The sequence below is a fragment of the Oncorhynchus keta genome, chromosome 36, assembly GCF_023373465.1.
Source record: "Oncorhynchus keta strain PuntledgeMale-10-30-2019 chromosome 36, Oket_V2, whole genome shotgun sequence".
NCBI classification, from domain to species: Eukaryota; Metazoa; Chordata; class Actinopteri; order Salmoniformes; family Salmonidae; genus Oncorhynchus; species Oncorhynchus keta.
In genome coordinates, this window is record NC_068456.1 from 1,739,582 (window position 1) to 1,763,281 (window position 23,700).

The 23,700-nt window shown below is 42.0% G+C and overlaps 2 protein-coding genes across 2 annotated transcripts in view; one reads left to right on the plus strand and one right to left on the minus strand.

Moving 5' to 3' along the window:
• Nucleotides 1–23,700, plus strand: part of LOC118369378 (cadherin-23-like) — a 625,272-nt gene that overhangs the window by 480,053 nt on the left and 121,519 nt on the right. The window contains 2 exon segments of the mRNA XM_052498286.1: nucleotides 3,214–3,342; nucleotides 3,887–4,114. Of these exon segments, the coding sequence (XP_052354246.1) occupies nucleotides 3,214–3,342; nucleotides 3,887–4,114 (357 nt within the window).
• The window catches only part of vsir (V-set immunoregulatory receptor), a 31,332-nt gene continuing 19,963 nt past the window's right edge, over nucleotides 12,332–23,700 (minus strand). The window contains exons 5-7 of the mRNA XM_035753819.2: nucleotides 23,533–23,560; nucleotides 22,972–23,156; nucleotides 12,332–15,483 (exon numbers count right to left, since the gene is read on the minus strand). Coding sequence (XP_035609712.1) covers nucleotides 15,446–15,483; nucleotides 22,972–23,156; nucleotides 23,533–23,560 — 251 coding nt within the window. The 3' untranslated portion in view covers nucleotides 12,332–15,445. The remainder of the gene's footprint in view (nucleotides 15,484–22,971; nucleotides 23,157–23,532; nucleotides 23,561–23,700) is intronic.

The window sequence follows — 23,700 nt, forward strand, 5'->3', positions numbered from 1 at the left end:
AAAATTTTAAATTGTGTTTTTACATTGGATAAAACTACAGACTCAAGGAAACAAAATGGTATATCATATATTGCATTTTTGAGGATCAATGGGAAAGTAATTTTGCTTTGAAAGTTGATAAACTTGTAAACTCACTTTTGAGAAAATGGCCTTTGAATATTTTGGCATCTAGTGAAGAGATCCTCTTTGTCTACATCCACTCAGCATTGTTCACACCCTCTTAAGCTTTAGCCCCACCCATCTCGTTTCGGTCTTGGAGCATTCAGAGCGCACACTTGGCCGATGATTTGTTTACCTCTGGATAACATGAAAACAGCCTAGCCAGCACCGGCCATATTCAACGGTTGTTGTACACTTTAGCTTAAGAAATGTAGCTAGCTAGCTCGGTAACAAATTAAACGTAGCTAGGTGAACAACATGTAAGATCACACAAGCCAGCCAGCTAGTTAAACAACAATGAACATTGTGCCAAATCATGTCATTACTACCCTGTACGAATCTGCTGGTTGCTAACCAACCAGGTTCAATTTTAGCTCGCTAACATTAGGCTCTAATTAGCAAAGCAAACAGTTCTGGGATACGAATAACGTCATACACAGCTAGATAGCTAGGGAGCCAGCCACCTAACATTAGCTAGCTAGCTAACAGTATACTTTAGCATGAAATGAGACCACTTTCTGTCAAAATTGTAAACATTTAATACCTGAAAATGTAGCCTGCTAGACTATCTTACCCATATACATCATCATCATGCATGATGGACGCGTCTCCCTGTCACAGATGGCATGCCACGGTTGCCCTAAGTTTGAAGATGTAATCCGGAAACAGGTGTTTTCTCCATCTCTTTAACTTCTTATGGTATAGGGGACGGTTGCGTCCCACTTGGGCAAAATACAGGGAAAATGCAGCGCAGCAAATTTTTTAAAATTATATAAAAATCAAACTTTCATTAAATCACACATGTAAAATACTCAATTAAAGCTACACTCGTTGTGAATCCAGCCAACATGTCAGATTTTGAAAAGGCTTTTCGGCAAAAGCATAAGAAGCTATTATCTGATGATAGCACAATAGTAAACAAAGAGGGTAGCATATTTCAACCCTGCAGGCGCTACATAAAACGCAGAAATAAAATATAAAACATGCATTACCTTTGACAAGCTTATTTTGTTGGCACTGCAATATGTCCCATAAACATCACAATTGGTCCTTTTGTTCGATTAATTCCGTACATATATCCAAATGTCCATTTATTTGACATGTTTGATCCAGAAAAAAAACAGCTTCCAAAAAACGCAACGTAACTACAAAATATTTCAAAAGTTGCCTATAAACTTTGCCAAAATATTTCAAACTACTTTTGTCATACAACTTTAGGTATTTTTAAACGTTAATAATCGATCAAATTGTAGACGGGTCTATCTGTGTTCAATACAGGAAGACAACAAACCAGCGCTACTTTTCACGTCTTGCGCACTCTCAACAGTGTTACCCAGTTGCTTGATGGCCTACTTTCTCATTGCACAAATTAATAACCTCAACCAAACTCCAAAGACTGGTGACATCCAGTGGAAGCGGTAGGAACTGAAAACAGGTTCCTAAGAAATATAATTTGCCAATGAGAACTCAGTGAACAGACAGAGACAAAAAAAAACTTCTGAATGGTTAGTCCTCGGGGTTTTGCATGCTACATAAGTTCTGTTATACTCACAGACATGATTCAAATAGTTTTAGAAACTTCAGAGTGTTTTATATCCAAATCTTCTAATAATATGCATATCTTATATTCCTGGCATGAGTAGCAGGAAGTTGAAATTGGGCACGCTATTTATCCAAAAGTGAAAATGCTGCCCCCTATACCTTAAGAAAATACCTATCATACTCTAATTACACGGATTGCAAAACTCAACTCTCCAGAAAGTGGAGAGCAACACTTATGGAGCTCCACTACCTGATACATTTATTTTTAAAGCCACATTCGACAGGATTACCAACACCGACTGACCAGCTCAAATAGACAAACTCCTCTCGGCATGTCCAGCCCACTCATTACCTCAGCCAATCATGGCTAGTGGAAAGATTTCTGTCTTTTTCTGTATTTTAAACAACAAGGCTCATAATTTAACAATTTAATTCGTATTTACAGATGGCATACAAGTTTGTTATTAAGGCACATGAAAGTTCACATGTTCCAGTAGAAATGCTTGATAAAAAAGACTCCCCTGTGAAGTAGTGACTTGTGACATAAGCCTAGTTTCCTGAAACGAGTCACATATATACAAAGGTATGTGAACACCCCTTAGTGGATTTGGCTATTTCCGCCACACTCGTTGCTGACAGGTGTATAAAATCAAGCACACTGCCATGCAATCTTCATAGACAAACATTGGCAGTAGATTGGCCTTACTAAAGAGCTCAATGACTTTCAACGTGGCACCGTCATAGGATGCCACCTTTCCAACAAGTTGTTAGTCAAATTGGGGAGAAAAAGGGGGGTTAAAAATATTTAAAAATAATAATAATAATATATCTGCCCTGTTAGAGCTTCCCCGGTCAACAGTGAGTGCTGTTATTGTGAAATGGAAACGGAAATCATCTGTCCACATTTGCAACACTCACTACTGAGTTCCAAACGGCCTCTGGAAGCAACGTCAGCACAATAACTAGTTGTTGGGAGCTTCTTGAAATGGGTTTCCATGGCTGAGCAGCCGCACACAAGCCTAACATCACTATACGTAATGCCAAGCGTTGGCTGGAGCTGTGTGAAGCTTGCCGCCGTTGGACTCTGGAGCAGTGGAAACACGTTCTCTGGAGTGATGAATCACGCTTCACCATATGGCAGTCTGACGGACTAGTCTGGGTTTGGCAGACACCAGGATAATGCTACCTACCCCAATGCATAGTGCCAACTGTAAAGTTTGGAGGAGGAGGAGTAATGGTCTGGGGCTATTTTTCATGGTTCGGGCTGCAAGCCAGGCCTAATTGCCCAACATCAGTTCTCGACCTTACTAATGCTCTTGCGGCTGAATGGAAGCAAGTCCCCCCAGCATTGTTCCATCATCTAGTGGAAAGCTTTCCCAGAAGAGTGGAGGCTGTTATAGCAACAAAGGGGGGACCAACTCCATATTAATGCCAATAATTTTGGAATGAGATGTTTGACGAGCAGGTGTCCACATACTTTTGATAATGTAGTTTATGTGTGTGTTATGACAGGTGCGTGCCATGGACAGCGGTGTGCCTCCCCACTACAGTGACCTCTCTCTCACTGTCAACATCCTGGACGTCAACGACAACACACCCATCATCGAGAGCCAGGGGGGCTACAACGTCAGCATCAGTGAAGTGAGACACGCACACACATCAGTCAGCCTATACAATCATATGCACGCGCACACAAACACACACATCAGTCAATTACATACCGAATAATATACACACACCCAAACACACACGCACGCATCTATCAATTCAACTTTTAAAGTGTACTCTGTGTCGTAGATGCTTCCAAAAAAATAACATCTGAAAGGGATGTTTGCCTGTGTTTAAAAAAAGCAATTAACTCCATTTTCTCCATTTCTGAATCTAGTGAAACTACCACCAAACTACTGCAAAATGAAGTTAAATTACTAGTTGAATTACATGTATTGGAACACTCCCCAACACTGACCCAAAGCCTTTCAAGCTTTCTGTCTCACTACCCTGTCTCCCCATTTCATTCTGTACTGCCTGGATACAAGTCCCCCAAAAATATGAATGGAGGGTGGAATTGCACTCTGCTTTAAAAACCAAAACAAAAAGCTATGAAATATATACAGTACACAGAAAATATAGTGTATTATGCACATGATGCTAAAGAAGTTATTGTCCATCTATCTGTTTGTGTTAGAATGTGGGGGGTGGTACGTCCGTCCTGCGCGTGGTGGCCACAGACCATGACATCGGGACAAACGCCATGCTCTTCTACTACATCACCTCGGGTAACCAGGACCTCACCTTCCGTATGGACCGCATGACAGGTGAGATGACAACCCGACCATGCCCACCCGACCGTGAGCGCCAGCAGGAGTACCGGCTGACCGTGATGGTGGAGGACGACGGCACACCTCCACTATCGGTGAGTCAGCGAGGGTCAGAGGTTAGAGGTCAAGGGTGGGAGGAGGTGGGGGCTGACACACAGAGCTAAGGGAAAAGGGATGATTTGAATTGGACAGGGTTTTGTGTTACCAGGGTCACGTTTTGTAGGCAAATGTTGCAAAACATAATGAATAGAGCCGTCTACATGTCAGATAGGCATGCTTATTCTATCTTAATGTTACACAACATTGTGCCTTGTTAAACACTCTCCTGGACAGTAGCTGTGTAACTTGTGACTTGGCTATAGGTTGTTGGACTGGTTTCACTCAGAAGAGTCATGTCAGGTTAATCACAGTTGAAAACATGTTGCACTCTGTTGGTGTTCCTCAGTACTGCAAGCATTTCACCATATGGATGGTCTAGGATTAGCCTGGCTTATTCCTGGTATTTTGAATGAGTCAATACCTTTGAAGTGGTTTCAGTGACCGAATATGATGAAACTGTATAAAATAAGGAAAACATTTTGAATTAAGGAAATATTTGAAATAATACATCAAACTAAGATTAGCAAATCATTTATTCAGGCCTCTGAACATGGAGAAAGACTTTCTAACGCATTTGAAGACAATGTTCACATGGCAAAGCTCCTTTCTTAAGGAGCTATAAATATAAAGCCTTTATAGTGTATGGCATAAGTTTATAGATGATTTGTGAAGCATGTACCTGTATATAGTGCATATTAAGACATCATGTATACATTGTTTGATTATTTAAAGTGTCCCCATGATGAGTAGCAGGTTGATGGTTTAATCCCATGTGTTCTACGTTGGCTGATCAGAGTTATAAGGACAAGAAGTACACTGTGATACACAGGAAGTGCACGACGATGTGCAATAACAGGAAATCCACGGCTGTGGTGCCATTTTACTGAAAGAGGAAGAAGAGACTTGTTACTTCCTGTTTAGAAACCTTGCAAGAGCTCTTCACATATTCCTCACCACAATGTGATTTGTCTGAGTGTGTGCATGCATGCGAACGTGCATCCTCTATTTTTGCGTAACTGTGGGACTTATATGTCATGTGATCGGTCTTTGTGGTCGCCTATGTGTGGCCTCCATCTCACAGAGTCTATGATTGACACACTTGGTGGAAAAAGTACCCAATTGTCATACTTGAGTAAAAGTAATGATACCTTAATAGAAAATGTCTCAAGTTAAAGTCACCCAGTAAATACTGCTTGAGTAAATGTCTAAAATGATTTGGTTTTAAGTATACCTAAGTATCAAAAGTAAAAGTATAAATGTCAAATTCCTTATATTAAGCAAATCAGACGGCACCATTGTTTTGTTTTTTAAATTACGGATAGCTAGAGGCACACTCCAACACTAAGACATAATTTACAAACGAAGCATATGTGTTTAGTGAGTCCACCAGATCATCATTAGGGATGACCAGAGATGTTATCTAGATAAGTGTGTGAATTGGACCATTTTCCTCTCCTCAAAATGTAACGAGTACATTTGGGCATCAGGGAAAATGTATGGAGTAAAAAGTATATTATCTTCTTTAGGAATGTAGTGGAGTAAAAGTAGAAAGTGTCAAAAATATGAATATTAAAGTACAGATACCCCCAAAAACGACTTAACTTCAACAGGATCGGTGGGTTCTCAGTGGGATGGTTGAGCTAACGTAGGCTAATGTGATTAGCATGATGTTGTAAGTAAAAAGAACATTTCCCAGGACATAGACATCTGATATTGGCAGAAAGCTTCAGTTCTTGGTAATCTAACTGCATTGTCCATATTACAGTTGCTATTACAGTGAAATAATATAATGCTATTGTTTGAGGAGAGTGCACAGTTATGAACTTGAAAATGTATTAATTAACCAATTAGGCACATTTGGGCAGTCTTGATACAAAATGTTGAACAGAAATGCAATGGTTCATTGGATCAGTCTAAAACATTGCTGCCACTGCTGCTCTTGGAGGGTTGGAGCCCCCCCACTCCTTCTTGGTCAAATAAAGCAAAGCACCCCCACACAATCACACCTCCTCCTCCATGCTTCACGGTGAGAACCACACATGCAGAGATTATCCGTTCACCTATTCTGTGTCTCACAAAGACACGGCGGTTGGAACCAAACATCTCAAATTTGGACTCAGATCAAAGGATAGATTTCCACCGGTCTAATGTCCATTTCTCGTGCTTCTTGGCTCAAGCATTTCTCTTCCTCTTATTGGTATCCTTAAGTTGTGGTTTCTTTGCAGCAATTCGACCATGAAGGCCTGATTCACACAGTCTCCTCTGAACAGTTGATGTTGAGATGTGTCTGTTTCTTGAACTCCGTGAAGCATTTATTTTGTCTACAATTTCTGAGGCTGGTAACTCTAATGATAGTGTCCTCTGCTGCAGAGGTAACTCTGGGTCTTCCATTCCTTTTACGGTCCTCATGATAGTGTGCTTGATGGTAGTGCTTGATGGTTTTTGCAACTGCACTTGAAGAAACTTGAAACTTGAAAATGTATTGAAAATTCAGGATTGACTGACCTTCATGTCTTAAAGTAAAATGAACTGTCATTTCTCTCTGCTTATTTGAGATGTTCTTGAAATAATATGGACTTGGTCTTTTACCAAATTGGGCTGTCTTCTGTATACCACCCCTACCTTGTAACAACACAAATAATTGGCTCAAACGCATTAAGAAGGAAAGAAATTCTACAAATGAACTTTTAACAAGGCACACCTGTTATTTGAAATGCATTCCAGGTGACTACCTCATGAAGCTGGTTGAGAGAATGCCAAAAGAGGGCAAAGCTGTCATCAAGGCAAAGGGTGGCTACTTTGAAGAATCTCAAATATAAAATATATTTTGATGTGTTTAACACTTTCTTGGTTACTGCATTATTCCATATGTGCTATTTCATAGTTTTGATGTCTTCACTATTATTATACAATGTAGAAAATAGTAAAAATAAAGAAAAACCCTGCAATGAGTAGGTGTGTCCAAACATTTGACTGGTACGTTTAAAACATTCCCAAACCAGAAACCGTGGATTGATGGCAGCATTCGCGTGAAACTGAAAGCCCGAACCACTGCTTTTAATCAGGGTGACTGGAAACATGACCGAATATAAACAGTGTAACTATTCCCTCCGCAAGGCAATCAAACAAGCTAAGCGTCAGTATAGAGACAAAGTAGAATCTCATTTCAACGGCTCAGACACAAGAGGTATGTGGCAGGGTCTACAGTCAATCACGGATTACAAAACGAAAACCAGCCCAGTCACGGACCAGGATGTCTTGCTCCCAGGCAGACTAAATAACTTGTTTGCCCGCTTTGAGGACAATACAGTGCCACTGACACGGCCCGCAACTAAAACATGCGGACTCTCCTTCACTGCAGCCGACGTGAGGAAAACATTTGAACGTGTCAACCCTCGCAAGGCTGCAGGCCCAGACGGCATCCCCAGCCGCGGCCTCAGAGCATGCGCAGACCAGCTGGCTGGTGTGTTTACGGACATATTCAATCAATCCCTATCCCAGTCTGTTGTTCCCACATGCTTCAAGAGGGCCACCATTGTTCCTGTTCCCAAGAAAGCTAAGGTAACTGAGCTAAACGACTACCGCCCCGTAGCACTCACTTCCGTCATCATGAAGTGCTTTGAGAGACTAGTCAAGGACCATATCACCTCCAACCTACCTGACACCCTAGACCCACTCCAATTTGCTTACCGCCCAAATAGGTCCACAGACGATGCAATCTCAACCACACTGCACACTGCCCTAACCCATCTGGACAAGAGGAATACCTATGTGAGAATGCTGTTCATCGACTACAGCTCGGCATTTAACACCATAGTGCCCTCCAAGCTCGTCATCAAGCTTGAGACCCTGGGTCTCGACCCCGCCCTGTGCAACTGGGTACTGGACTTCCTGACGGGCCGCCCCCAGGTGGTGAGGGTAGGCAACAACATTTCCACCCCGCTGATCCTCAACACTGGGGCCTTGATTACCAACAACGACGAGACGGCCTACAGGGAGGACGTGAGGGCCCTCGGAGTGGGGTGTCAGGAAAATAACCTCACACTCAATGTCAACAAAACTAAGGAGATGATTGTGGACTTCAGGAAACAGCAGAGGGAACAACCCCCTATCCACATTGATGGGACAGTAGTGGAGAGGGTAGTAAGTTTTAAGTTCCTCGGCGTACACATCACAGACAAACTGAATTGGTCCAGCCACACAGACAGCATCGTGAAGAAGGCGCAACAGCACCTCTTCAACCTCAGGAGGCTGAAGAAATTCGGCTTGTCACCAAAAGCACTCCTGTCGGGCTGTATCACCGCCTGGTACGGCAACTGCTCCGCCCACAACCGTAAGGCTCTCCAGAGGGTAGTGAGGTCTGCACAACGCATCACCGGGGGCAAACTACCTGCCCTCCAGGACACCTACACCACCCGATGTCACAGGAAGGCCATAAAGATCATCAAGGACAACAACCACCCGAGCCACTGCCTGTTCACCCCGCTATCATCCAGAAGGCGAGGTCAGTACAGGTGCATCAAAGCTGGGACTGAGAGACTGAAAAACAGCTTCTATCTCAAGGCCATCAGACTGTTAAACAGCCACCACTGACATTGAGTGGCTGCTGCCAACACACTGACTCAACTCCAGCCACTTTAATAATGGTAATTGATGGGAAATATATCACTAGCCACTTTAAACAATGCTACCTAATATAATGTTTACATACCCTACATTATTTATCTCATATGTATATGTATATACTGTACTCTATATCATCTACTGCATCTTTATGTAATACATGTATCGCTAGCCACTTTAACTATGTCACTTTGTTTACATAAGTATATACTGCACTAAATACCATCTACTGTATCTTGCCTATGCCGCTCTGTACCATCACTCACTCATATATCTTTATGTACATATTCTTATCCCCTTACACTTGTGTCTATAAGGTAATAGTTTTGGAATTGCTAGCTAGATTACTTGTTGGTTATTACTGCATTGTCGGAACTAGAAGCACAAGCATTTCGCTACACTCGCATTAACATCTGCTAACCATGTGTATGTGACAAATAACATTTGATTTGATTTGATTTACTGTATATAAACATATATCTCTATGGTGTCAATTGTTTTGGTTGTTACCATTTCAGTTTGGAATTTACAGAATCCCCATTATATATGCTGGCTATCTTTCATTTGGATACTGTATGTACATCCCAGAAAACATGTTTTAGCCCCAAAATATTTATATATACAGGACATTGAGTATACAAAACATTAAGCACACCTGCTCTTTCCATGATAGACTGATCAAGTGAATCTGGATGTAAGCTATGATCCCTTATTGATGTCACTTGTTAAATCCACTCCAGTTAGTGTAGATGAAGGGGAGGAGACATGTTAAATAATTTCCATCCCTTAAGACAATTGAGACATGTATTGTGTGAGTGCCATTCAGAGGGTGAATGGGCAAAACAAAATATGTAAGTGCCTTTGAACGGGGTAGTAGGTGCCAGGCGCACCGGTTTGTGTCAAGAACTGCAACGCTGCTGGGTTTTTCACGCTCAACAGTTTCCCGTGTGTATCAAGAGTGGTCCACCACCCAAAGGACATCCAGCCAACTTGATACATGTGGGAAGCCTTGTAGAGTCCATGTACGACGATTTGAGTCTGTTCTAAGGGCAACTTAATATTAGGAAGGTGTTCCTAATGTTTGGCAAGAACACCTCTTAAAAAACACATTAATACAATAAAACATTTCTCCTAAATGTTTGCAGACAGACTACTCACCATGTAGCCATAGTGGAGGGGGATGCAATCCCATCACCTTGTGGTATTTGTTGGCTAAAGGCACATTCATTATTTTAAAGCATGGGGGGGCAGCATTTTTCAGAGAAAGATGTTTAAAAATAGACTAAACAAATAATTAGATCACCATCGTTCAATGTAATAATAGAACAAATCAAGATGTTCCATTGAAGTAATAGTGTTAAACAAAGTACATAAATCCTGAATTTCTTTATTTTCAAACATTAAGTTTAGGAAGCAGGGTTTGGGACAGCCAACTCAATAGAAATAGCTGTATAAACAATGGCTTTATAATATATTCATTTAACAATGTGTTTGTTATTGGCTTGGATTGAATTAGAACATATGATGTTAATAAAATGTCCCAAGTTTGGAGACTTAATGTCACGATCGTTGGAAGCATACTCTGACCAACATGCAGCGTGATCTCGGTTCCACATCTTTTATTAGAAATAAGTGAACCACACAACAAAACAATAAAGACCAAACGAACCGTGACGACCATGGAGTGCTAACATGCAACTACACATGAACAATATCCCACAAACCACAGGTGGCAAACAGGCTACCTAAATATGATCCCCAATTAGAGACAACGATTACCAGCTGCCTCTAATTGGGAATCATACAAAATCACCAACATAGAAAAACAAAACTAGAACCCCACATAGAAATAATAAACTAGACTAACCCCCAGTCACGCCCTGACCTACTCCACCATAGAAAATAAAGGCTCTCTGTGGTCAGGACGTGACACTTAACTGTTTTTAAAAATAGTTTTTTTGGGGGGTGGGACAGCAATTTACACCTGTCATGATATGCCCTGGGGGGAGGATCATAGTCCCCACTGCCTCTCTCTCCACAGTTGTATGACTTTACAACAGGTCATAAATACCTGGTAGAAACTGCCATGCAGTATTGAGAGAGTCAACCAGAACAAAGCGCTTATCTTAGTTCAAAATGTATAATCCCCAAAATGGGAGAACTAAACAATATTTCTACTTTTGAGAATGTGGGAATGGTCCGTGGACACTTTAAGGGACAGTTATGATGAGTGTTTCATTTGGTGCTCTCATGAAGGACAGGAAACACACATAAATGTATCTCTTCAAGTGCTGTCAGGTTTACATCTAAATATTGTGAAACGTATGTGATTAAACATGTAACTATTTGTGAAAAGATGTAATGTGATATTAACCTTCTAAATGGGAGTATGGGTTTTCATATAAAGTTAACCATATCAATGGCCACGCCCACGTGAGCATAGACATGACTTCGGCGCCATGGAACTGCCCTTTTCTGCTCCAGAGTATATCTCGAATGGTTAAGAAGTCAGAGAATGCCGGGACAGAGTACCCACTTTGGAATGGCTACAATTCTATAGGCCATCGGAGGCCATACAGCTGTAGTTTTGGCTACACAGCTGGAAATGGTTCAACTCTGAGACTATTGATCACAACAGAATAGGAGCAAATCTCAAACGTATAGTCTGCAGCTAGAAATTACGCAAGTCTAGAATGAGAATACCGACAACCGCCGAAGCATCTATTTTATGAGACCATTTCCGAATGGCACTCTGAGTTATCCATTCAAAGCAAGTACAACCACGAAAGTCATTGTAACTTCTGGGAAAGTTAACCAAAAACTCTGATGAACTCTACATGACGATCAAGTGGATTCCAACAGAGAACACAACAACGAAATATGGGCGTAAATATATACATTGCACATACATTGCACATGAATGGCCACTCATTCGAGAATAATTGCAAAGGATTATCAATACAATGATTATAATTATCCACTGTGTATAGTGGATCCATTCTGTCTTTCCTGCTCTTTCTCAGTCCCCATCCCTTTCCCTTGTCTACCAAGCCGTCATATCGGCTTAGCCCTCTAGGGACTTTTCTATCATCATTAGTAACCAATATCTACTGTTTGTTTGCTATGTAATTCTGTGTGATTATTTAGTTGTTAGTAAATGAATAATTAAGCCAATTTGTATATCGCTGATTCATGATTTTGGCCAGGATTCGTGCAAATATCCAATGGTTTGCAACTTCCAGTAATGAGAACTGATGAGGCAATTAATAATTCACTAATAGAAGACTAATTGATCAGATATTAAAATATCTGAAGAGTTCTATTTGGAAAATTATAACTTTGTAATCCCAACATTTTCCGTGGTGCCCCGACTTCCTAGTTAATTAATGTTTACATGATTAGTTTAATCACATAATAATTAGACCTAGAGAACTGATTTGATATAAATAAGTCTTCCCATTTAATGGTAGTCCAGACACGACACACCTATTCTGTAAAATCACCCATAAATAATAGGTCCCTCCTTGGCCTACTGCCAGCCAGTGAGTGTATATTATGCTCAGTGATAAATGACTGAAAACACAAGCAGAAAGGTTTAAGAGCGCCGATTTATTATAGAAAACAATTACATCAGCATTTTATTTAATTATTTTTGGGAAAGGCTTTATTTCATATGGTGTTGCCAAAGCTGCAGCTGTTTGGCTATTACACACACACACACACACACACACACACACACACACACACACACACACACACACACACACACACACACACACACACACACACACACACACACAACTAATTTCAGGGTGTTTTTTTTACAATTCACTGAACACCCCTTATCTAATATCTACAGTAGTATTCGATAGCCACCTATCACTACCGTAGACACAATCTAAACATCATGTCTGAAATGCCAGTTTAGTCGACTTCACACATGCTTTCACTGTCCTTCTCTGTCTGATTGTGCTTTGGTCAACAACTTTTCAATTCACTTGTGTATACATACAGATAGATAAACATAAAGATAACAAATAATCAAGTATAAGCACAAAATATGCCAAAGGATATCACAAAACAGTAAACGCAAGAACACCATGGAATAAACACGTTGGTCATCTTGGCAGTGAAGGCATTTGGCTCATTGAGTTTGGGTTACTAGATCCATCCACTAGCCAAAATCGACACTTCTCTTCAAAAACCGACCATCCAGCATAGCAATATATCTCTAATATTTATTTGACAGTTTCTAGTACTGGTTGAATATTTGGACATTGTTACGTGCAGAGAAGGGTGTGGGAAGGAATAAGAGCGAGAAAGGGAAGGGATGGAGGGGGGTTACAGAAACACAGTATTTTAGGTAGTGAAATATATAAAAGGGGAAAGAGGAACAACACAAGAATGGGACGTTTAGATAAATAAAAGTGGGGCTTTGGTCTCGTTACAACAGCTCAGAGAAACACATTTTTAGAAACAATTGTTTAAGGCTGGTTGGAAATGGCCTTAAAAGACTACTGTCAGCACATGGGTGGGTACCTCTTACTACCCTGATCACTTTGGCACAAGCAAATTTGCTGAATATGCATTTCAGAGCCATAGGAAGAGGGAAACATCATAGAAAGAAGTAGAACACTATGGGCCAGTTTCCAGGACACAGATAAAGCTAATGGTGTTGGACTAAGAAGCACATTCAATGGAGAATCTCCTTTTAATTGTGTCCCTCTTTTTTTAGATTTAGTCTAGTCTTAGTAATTTTGACAAAAATATTACGCCTTAGTAAAAAAAAATGTTTAATAATGATTTCATTGAGTTATTGTCAAAATAAAGAAAACAATGGGCCATTTTAGTCAACTAAATGCTCTTTCATTTTATTCACATAATGTATATTGCATAGATATCACACACACACACACACACACACACACACACACACACACACACACACACACACACACACACACACACACACACACACACACACACACACACACACACACACACACACACACACACACACACACAAAGTCCCAGTGCTCGAGTCACTTGGGTGCACATTAACTCTATTTACCGAGTCAGATATAAGTGTAGTGGCAAGAAGAATTTAGTCAATACATTTTTTGCAATCCCTTTCTTCCTTTCTTTCTGTGCCACCAAATGTTTGCATATACAGTGGGCTACTGGTAATACCAGAGCCACGTTCAGTAGCAAGATGTCAGAGGCATGTTTGTTCTACATAGCATATTTCTATGTGAACATTCCAAAAAGTTGCATACTGCTGAACGAGCCCCAGTTTGTTAGCTATAGCTAGCTATTGAGGTAACATGACTGAACAAGGTGTAGTCTAAACGAATGGTTAACGGTCTGGTCTGCAAGTAGCCTACTTTTAGCACGGCCCACAATATTCTTTATGAATATAAAATGCAGCCCGCCAATGCACAATAAAAAGAAACAACATAGAGCCGGGTCATATCTTTTGAACAGTAAGGGCTAGCATCAAGCGTTTTCTCTGAGGAAAAGAGGGAGACTTGGCGACAGAACCTGCCTATGAAAGTCAGTGGGGAAGGTGAGAGGGTTGTGCGAAGACTACAAATTCAAAAAACAGCCTACTTTTCTCTACTCAAGGAAGAGAAGAACATAGCTAGACTGTAGTTGTACTATTAAACTCAATGCTGCTATTGTTTTACATTTTGTAAAGCAGCTTGTGTTTCTTAACCAGGCAAAGGGTAGCTGACTAGAATGCTAGTGGTGACTGGCTAGCTACGGGAAATTAAGAAGAGTTGCCTGCGCAATGTCGGGAAATTAAGAAGAGTTGCCTGTGCAATGCCTGTCCACACTCATCGCTTGCTCCCCCCCAGCTCACCAGCTGATGGAGGCTGTGTGTGCCGGGTGTGGTGCATCCTTCCTACTGCTGAAAAGAACTACATCTGTCCTGCTAATATTAATTGTGCTTATCACTGAAAAGTGCTAGATTTGTTCAAAAACTATTGTCCTGTCCACTAAAGAGTCCGATTTTAATCACAGAGATAGATAGATGTTGTCATGTCTCATTTTAGTCAACTGAAATGAAAAATCACTTTCGTTCAGTTCGTGTTTTTCTAGGTCTGTCTTGTCAGTCTCGTCAATTGCCACTGGAAAATAGGTTTGTGGAAAACAAATGTCTAAACCAAAGTTTACACTGTTTTCTGTCTAGATTGATGCTTAATCTGTGTCCGGGGAACGGGCCCTATATGGGGGAAATCTCTTTGGGGAAAATGGTGAGGGAAATGGTGAGGAGCATGTCATCAAGAGTCCACGGGAGTTGCTTTGTATCCTCTACAGCCCACCCTGCACCCACACTCCCCCCATCCTCCTCAGTACAGTCCTGGGACATCAGATCAGGAGCACCTGCTGGTCCTTGAGCTGTCGTCAGTGGTCAGACGGTGCGTCACATACTTAGCGGGCCCCCACTGCAACACAAGTGTCGAGAACAAATCCCCCCCCCCCTCTTTGGCCTCCTCCAGTTGTTGTTGCAGGTGGAACATTTATTTTAGAAGAAACTGTCCCCTCCTTCCCTCGCCCATCCATCCAGGATGCGGTACACAGAGAGAGAGCTCTCCCAGCAGAGAAGGTTGTAAGACAGGCTTCAGGGTGACATGGCAGAGTGACGATGAATAACTAACCACAAGGTGTTTCTGGGTTAGGGAGCCATTGACTGCTTCTCCCTAGACTTGCAGGAAATCAGGAGACTCTAGGATGGGATCTAGAAAACACACACGCATGCAGTGAGCTCCAAAAGTATTGGGACAAGTGACAAATGTTTGGTTCTTTTGGCTCTCTAATCCAGCACTTTGGATTTGAAATGATACATTGACTATGAGGTTAAAGTACAGACTGACCGCTTTAATTTGAGGGCATTTTCACCCATAGTGGGTGAACCATTTAGAAATTACAACACTTTTTGTACACAGTCCCACCATTTTAGGGGACCAAAACTATTGGGACAAATTGACTTGTGTAAGTAGTCAAACATTTAGTATTCCTAGCACGCAATGAATTCATCTAGCTTGTGACTCTACAAACTTGTTGGGTCCATTTGGTGTTTGTTTTGGTTGAGTTTCAGATTATTTCGTGCCCAATAGAAATGAATGGTGAATAATGTAATGTCATTTTGGAGTCACTTGTATTCTAAATAAGAATATAATATTTCTAAACATGTCTACATTAATGTGGATGCTACCATGCTTACGTATAGTCCTGCATGAATGGATAATGATGAGTGTTACAAGTTACAGGTGTACAAATATCATACCCCCAAGACATGCTAACCTCTCACCATTACAATAACATATAACATGGAAGGTTAGCATTTTTGGGTGTAGTATGATACACGACATGACAAAAGTATGTGGACACCTGCTTGTCGAACATCTATTTCCAAAATCATGGGCATTAATATGGAGTTGGCCCCCCCTTTGCTGCTATAAAGCCTACACTCTCCTGGGAAAGCATTCCACTAGATGGTTGGAACATTGTTGCGGGGATTTGCTTCCATTCATCTACAAGAGCCTTAGTAAGGTCGGGCACTGATGTTGGGCGACTAGGCCTGGCTTGATGTAATCATTGTGTGCTAGGACTATGGCATCAAATTCTAAACGTTTGACTACTTTAATATACATAAGTGAATTTGTCCCAATACTTTTTGGTCCCCTAAAATTGGGGGACTATGTACAAAAAGTGCTGTAATTTCTAAACATTTATATGGATGAAAATACCCTCACATTAAAGCTGACAGTCTGCACTTTAACCTTAGTCATTGTATCATTTCAAATTCAAAGTGCTAGAGTACAGAGTCAAAATAACAACAAAAATGTGTCACTGTCCCAATACTTTTGGAGCTCACTGTACACACACACCAAGAGAGGGAAGTTAGTTACTGCATCAGATACTGTAAGTTGGTCTGTTGTAATATTGGTTTGCTTAGGGAACATTTGTGACTGATGAGGAAACTAAATCTTTGTACATAAATGTTTCAATACTTTCTCAATACTTTGCCAACACAGTCCCCCCAAAATAGATAAAGAATACTGCACATTCTGTACAAGACACAAGCAATTCTACAGACAGTCTGCATTTCATAGAATAGGACGAATAAGATGTGTCAGTCAAAAGCAGAACCAGAAAGAGGTTCTAGACCAGTGTTGTGAAACTGAAAAAGAAAGCGGAAACTAGTGATGCTAATATTCCAATGAGTTGAAGGTCAGCGTGGGCTATTATTTTTAAGCAGAAAACATGAAGTGAGCCTGTGTATGTATGCGTTAGAGAATCAGCTGTGGAACAAGCCTTTCTATCTAAGACAGGCCCTCTCTCCTCTCTGTTCCACCAAGACTTGGTTACCAGGAAACCAGGCAATCCAGCTCGGAATGCCGTGAATGTCTGTACAGGTTTCCCAGGAATAAAGGGCATGATTGAACTTGCCTGGCTCAATTGAACCAGAAGAATAGTTGCAAAACTGTGAATGCTGCTCATCTGGGACTCCAAGTAGGCTATAGCAAATACTTAAAATATTTGAAAGATTTTGAATAGTATTTTAACCCAGGTCTGGACATTAAGAGGGTCAGAGGGGGAGGATTCAGAGGAGGTACATGTTGTGGTACAGCCATGCTCTATGGGGAGTGGGAATGGGGAGTGAAACTGGATTCGACTTTTTGTGCATACCAGTTTCCTTAGTCACGTCACACTAAAGCCAGGTGTGTGTGTGTGTGTGTGTGTGTGTGTGTGTGTGTGTGTGTGTGTGTGTGTGTGTGTGTGTGTGTGTGTGTGTGTGTGTGTGTGTGTGTGTGTGTGTGTGTGTGTGTGTGTGTGTGTGTGTGTGTGTGTGTGTGTGTGTGTGTATATTTTAGCCAAGACTGCCTTCATAAACTGGATGTTTCATGCTCTGTGCTGTGACAGGCGTGTAAAGCAATGGTAAGCTTATATTACGTCAGACTTTGGTTGCGTTTGTGTGGAAATTAAAATGACAGCAGTTAACTCTTGTGTAATATCAATACTTGGCTGTCTGCTTCTCGGTGTCAACAGCTATGTGTATGTACTTGCATGCGTGTGGAAGGTGACCATTTGTGCATTGACATTTTTTTTTTCTCGCTTTTGGTGCAATTTTCACAAGTATGTGGTAAACTCTTGTTTCAAAACTCTAAGCACAACACACAAAATCATACAGTCACCTTTTCACCAAAGTTAATAAGTGTTCCATCTAGAAATACATGTTTCACATTGCAATACATCTTCATCTGTAAGTAAGTGTCTTTCACAAGGCAATGCTCACATTACTTTAGATATCATCCACAGGGATGCTGCTTGATGTTGACGCCAATGCTTTACACCGTTGTATCAAGTTGTCTGGATGTCCTTTGGGTGGTGGACCATTGTTGATACACACGGGAAACTGTTGTTTGTGAAAAAATCAGCGGTGTTGCAGTTCTTGACACAAATCGTTGCGCCTGGCACCTACTACCATATCCTGTTCAAAGGCACAAAAATCTTTTGTCTCACCAATTCGCCCTCTGAATGGCACACATACACAATCCATGTCTCAATTTTCTCAAGGCTTAAATATATTGACAAGATCAGAGATGCACGGTATATAACAAATCAAAGTGTATTGGTTGCGTACATAGATTAGCAGATGTTACAGCAGGTGCAGCAAAATGCTTGTGTTTCTAGCTCCTAGAGTGCAGTAATACAATATCAATACAAATAATCAAGAAACTCCAAAACATTCCCTATACAGTAAACACGGGGGGACCATTGGCCAATACAGTACTGTAATATGGTCATATATTTTTCCATTTAAGTAGCAGACAATTTTATCCAAAGTGACAACAGTCCACACTAGTGTGTGACCCCAGTGGGAATCAAACCCAAAACTCCAGTGTTGCTAGTGACACGTTCTTGTGAACTGAGCCGCGTACATGACCACTACAATACATAAGTACAATACACAATTACAATACAGGAAGAAAATGTAGGATTGCCATCCACGTGAGCGTACCACCCTCCTTCAGGCCATGGATAAAGCATGCAATGATTTCAATACAGACCTACAGTACCAGTCAAAAGTTTGTACACACCTATTGATTCCATTCTATATTTGTACTGTTTTCTACATTGTTGAATAATAGTGAAGACTATCAAAACTATGAAATAACACATATGGAATCATGTAGTAACCCAAAAAGTGTTAAACAAATCTAAATATATGTTATATTTGAGATTCTTCAAAGTAGCCACCCTTTGCCTTGTTGACAGCTATGCACACTCTTGGAATTCTCTCAACCAGCTTCATGAGGTAGTCACCTGGAATGCATTTCAATTAACAGGTGTGCCTTGTTAATTTGTGGAATGCCTTTGAGCCAATCAGTTGTGTTGTGACAAGGTAGGAGTTATATACAGAAGATAGCCCTATTTGGTAAAATACCAAGTTTATATTATGTCAAGAACAACTCAAATAAGTGAAGAGAAATGACAGTCCATCATTACTTTAAGACATGAAGATAATTTCAAGAACTTTGAATGTTTTTTCTAGTGCAGTCGCAAAAACAATCAAGCACTATGATGAAACTGGCTCTCATGAGGACCGTAAAAGGAATGGATGAGCGAGAGTTACCTCTGCTGCTGAGGATAAGTTCATTAGAGTTAACTGCACCTCAGATTGCAGTCAAAATAAATGCTTCACAGAGTTAAAGTAACAGACAAATCTCAACATCAACTGTTCAGAGGAGACTGCGTGAAATCAGGCCTTCATGGTCGAATTGCTGCAAAGAAAACACCACAATAATAATAAGAGACTTGCTTGGGCCAAAAAACACTAGCAATGGACATTAGACCAGTGGAAATCTGTCCTTTGGTCTGATGAGTCCAAATTTGAGATGTTTGGTTCAAACTGCTGTCTTTGTGAGATGCAGAGTAGGTGAACGGCTGATCTCCGTATGTGTGGTGCCCACCATGAAGTATGGAGGAGGAGGTGTGATGGTGCTTTGCTGTTGACACTCTGTGATTTATTTAGAATTCAAGGCACGCTTAACCAGCATGGCTACCACAGCATTCTGCAGCGATGCGCCATCCCATCTGGTTTGTGCTTAGTGGGACTATCATTTGTTTTTCCATCGGACAATGACCCAACACGCCTCCAGATGACCTGGGCTCCACAATCACCCGACCTCAACCCAATTGAGATTATTATTTAACGAGGCAAGTCAGTTAAGAACAAATTCTTATTTACAATGATGGCCAAACCATAACCCGGATGACACTGGGCCAATTGGGACTCCCAATCACGGCCAGTTGTGATACAGCCTGGAAACAAACCAGGGTCTGTAGTGACACCTTTAGCACTGAGATGCAGTGTCTTAGACCGCTGCACCACTCGGGAGCCCCGAATTGGACCGCAGAGTGAAGGAAAAGCAGCCAACAACTGCTCAGCATATGTGGGAATTCCTTCAAGACTTATGGAAAAGCATTCCAGGTGAGCTGGTTGAGAGAATGCCAAGAGTGTGCAAAGCTGTCATCAAGGCAAAGGGTGGCTACTTTGAAGAATCTAAAATATAATTTGATTTGTTTAACACTTTTTTTGGTTACTACATGATTCCAAATGTGTTATTTCATAGTTTTGATGTCTTCACTATTATTCTACAATGTAGAAAATAGTACAAATAAAGAAAAATCCCTGAATGAGTAGGTGTGTCCAAACTTTTGACTGGTACTGTATGTCATGCTTGGATTTTTCATGCCAAAAGGTGTTTCGCCAGGTGCATGAACAATGTGGATATATCCCTATATGGCCAAATGCTCAAGACAGGCTTGATGCAAACGAGTAGTGCCTGGTAAACATAGTTTCTTTCATTCTTTCATTTGAAAGAATGAAGTCATCTGGTTGACGAAGTCATCTGCAGATGACTTCGAAAAGAAGGTCGATGACATCCGATCCTCGTTTGCTAAGTCAAACACACCGCTGGTTCTGCTCACACTGCCCTACCCTATGCTCTGACCTCTTTCTCCCTCTCTCTCCAGATGAAATCATTTGTGACGGCCGGCCGCCCAACAACCTGCCCGCTTGACCCTATCCCCTCCTCTCTTCTCCAGACCATTTCCGGAGACCTTCTCCCTTACCTCACCTCGCTCATCAACTCATCCCTGACCGCTGGCTACGTCCTCCGTCTTCAAGAGAGCGAGAGTTGCACCCCTTCTGAAAAAACCTACACTCGATCCCTCCGATGTCAACAACTACAGACCAGTATCCCTTCTCTCTTTTCTCTCCAAAACTCTTGAGCGTGCCGTCCTTGGCCAGCTCTACCGCTATCTCTCTCAGAATGACCTTCTTGATCCAAATCAGTCAGGTTTCAAGACTAGTCATTCAACTGAGACTGCTCTTCTCTGTATCACGGAGGCGCTCCGCACTGCTAAAGCTAACTCTCTCTCCTCTGCTCTCATCCTTCTAGACCTATCGGCTGCCTTCGATACTGTGAACCATCAGATCCTCCTCTCCACCCTCTCCGAGTTGGGCATCTCCGGCGCGGCCCACGCTTGGTTGCGTCCTACCTGACAGGTCGCTCCTACCAGGTGGCGTGGCGAGAATCTGTCTCCTCACCACGCGCTCTCACCACTGGTGTCCCCCAGGGCTCTGTTCTAGGCCCTCTCTTATTCTCGCTATACACCAAGTCACTTGGCTCTGTCATAACCTCACATGGTCTCTCCTATCATTGCTATGCAGACGACACACAATTAATCTTCTCCTTTCCCCCTTCTGATGACCAGGTGGCGAATCGCATCTCTGCATGTCTGGCAGACATATCAGTGTGGATGACGGATCACCACCTCAAGCTGAACCTCAGCAAGACGGAGCTCCTCTTCCTCCCGGGGAAGGACTGCCCGTTCCATGATCTCGCCATCACGGTTGACAACTCCATTGTGTCCTCCTCCCAGAGCGCTAAGAACCTTGGCGTGATCCTGGACAACACCCTGACGTTCTCAACTAACATCAAGGCGGTGTCCCGTTCCTGTAGGTTCATGCTCTACAACATCCGCAGAGTACGACCCTGCCTCACACAGGAAGCGGCGCAGGTCCTAATCCAGGCACTTGTCATCTCCCGTCTTGATTACTGCAACTCGCTGTTGGCTGGGCTCCCTGCCTGTGCCATTAAACCCCTACAACTCATCCAGAACGCCGCAGCCCGTCTGGTGTTCAACCTTCCCAAGTTCTCTCACGTCACCCCGCTCCTCCGCTCTCTCCACTGGCTTCCAGTTGAAGCTCGCATCCGCTACAAGACCATGGTGCTCGCCTACGGAGCTGTGAGGGGAACGGCACCTCAGTACCTCCAGGCTCTGATCAGGCCCTACACCCAAACAAGGGCACTGCGTTCATCCACCTCTGGCCTGCTCGCCTCCCTACCACTGAGGAAGTACAGTTCCCGCTCAGCCCAGTCAAAACTGTTCGCTGCTCTGGCCCCCAATGGTGGAACAAACTCCCTCACGACGCCAGGACAGCGGAGTCAATCACCACCTTCCGGAGACACCTGAAACCCCACCTTTTCAAGGAATACCTAGGGGTATAGGGTAGGTAATCCTTCTCCCCCCCCAACAAGATTTAGATGCAAGTGGCTGTTCCACTGGTTGTCATAAGGTGTATGCACCAATTTGTAAGTTCTGGATAAGAGCGTCTGCTAAATGACTTAAAATGTAATGTAATGTAATGAAAGATGTCTTCAATGATGACACATGGGATAGAAATTATCGAAAAGATGTTCAGTCAAATGTATGGGTAAAGCAAGTGTATTGCCTAATGTGAATACAGGGTAAACATTGTAATTTACAGAACTGTAGCATACTACATTCAAACGTCAATTTTGAAGCATGTATCTTAATTTTTTTGTTATTGGATTAATTTATTGTTAAAATAACACAATTGAGAAGCTAACATGATGTTGCGTTTTGTTGATTAAACCAATTGACTCATTATATTTCACAGTAATATTGTATTTTGGATCAAAGGTTGTGTTGAAAGAAGTCTACAAACAAAATGACAAATGTTTTTGAACGCAAGACTGGCTGCGTTACACGTGTTGCTTGTGAAAATAGTACCAAAGCGTGTGTCTGCATGTGCGTGTGCATTCATGCATTCTTGCGTGTATGTGTGTTATATCCTGTGTGTGTGTGTGCATGTCTGTGTGTTATATCCTGTGTGTACGCGTCTTACCCTGTTCTGGGAAGAAGACAACTCCGTGTGCGGGAGGAGATAGGGGGGTGCCAGGGTCGGACAGAAGCAGGTGTCGGCCTGTCTCTGAGGACTGCCTGGTCATGATTTGAGACACAGTCCTGGTCTTAGCCTGGCCCGGGGGTGAGACCCCCAGAAATACTGGGTTCACATGGCCCGCAGCCTCACTGAGGAGAGACACACAAGGGAGAGGAAAGAAACTATCATATAGATGTATACAGAAAACATATACAGTATTGTATAGTACACAACTGCTATCCGATACATACAGTATTATATTAAGTGTAAACTCCCTCTGTGCAGTGGACTTCATCAGTCCCAATTCAAGTACATTATTTTTACATTCCTCCAGTTTACAAGTTCTCAAGACATTGCATACTTATATCAAGAGTTGACTGTACATGAATACATACATATTGTACATAAGTGTGATTACCACTTTGTATCTGTGTTATCAACAGCGTTATGGAAGTATGTATGTGGTTAGTGTTAGCCTAATGTCAGAGGGAAGCTGGCGTCTGGGCTGTGCGAAACTCAACTCACCTGTCCATTCTCACCAGCTCGTGTGCACCTGGGAGGGGGAAAGGGAAATGGCCCATTATCAGACAACAAAGCAGTGTGCTAAATCTATGCATGTTTATTCCCTAACGTCATACTTGCTAGTGTAGAGGAAATGAGTTTAAGCACAAAGTGTAGAGCTGAAACTGTGTG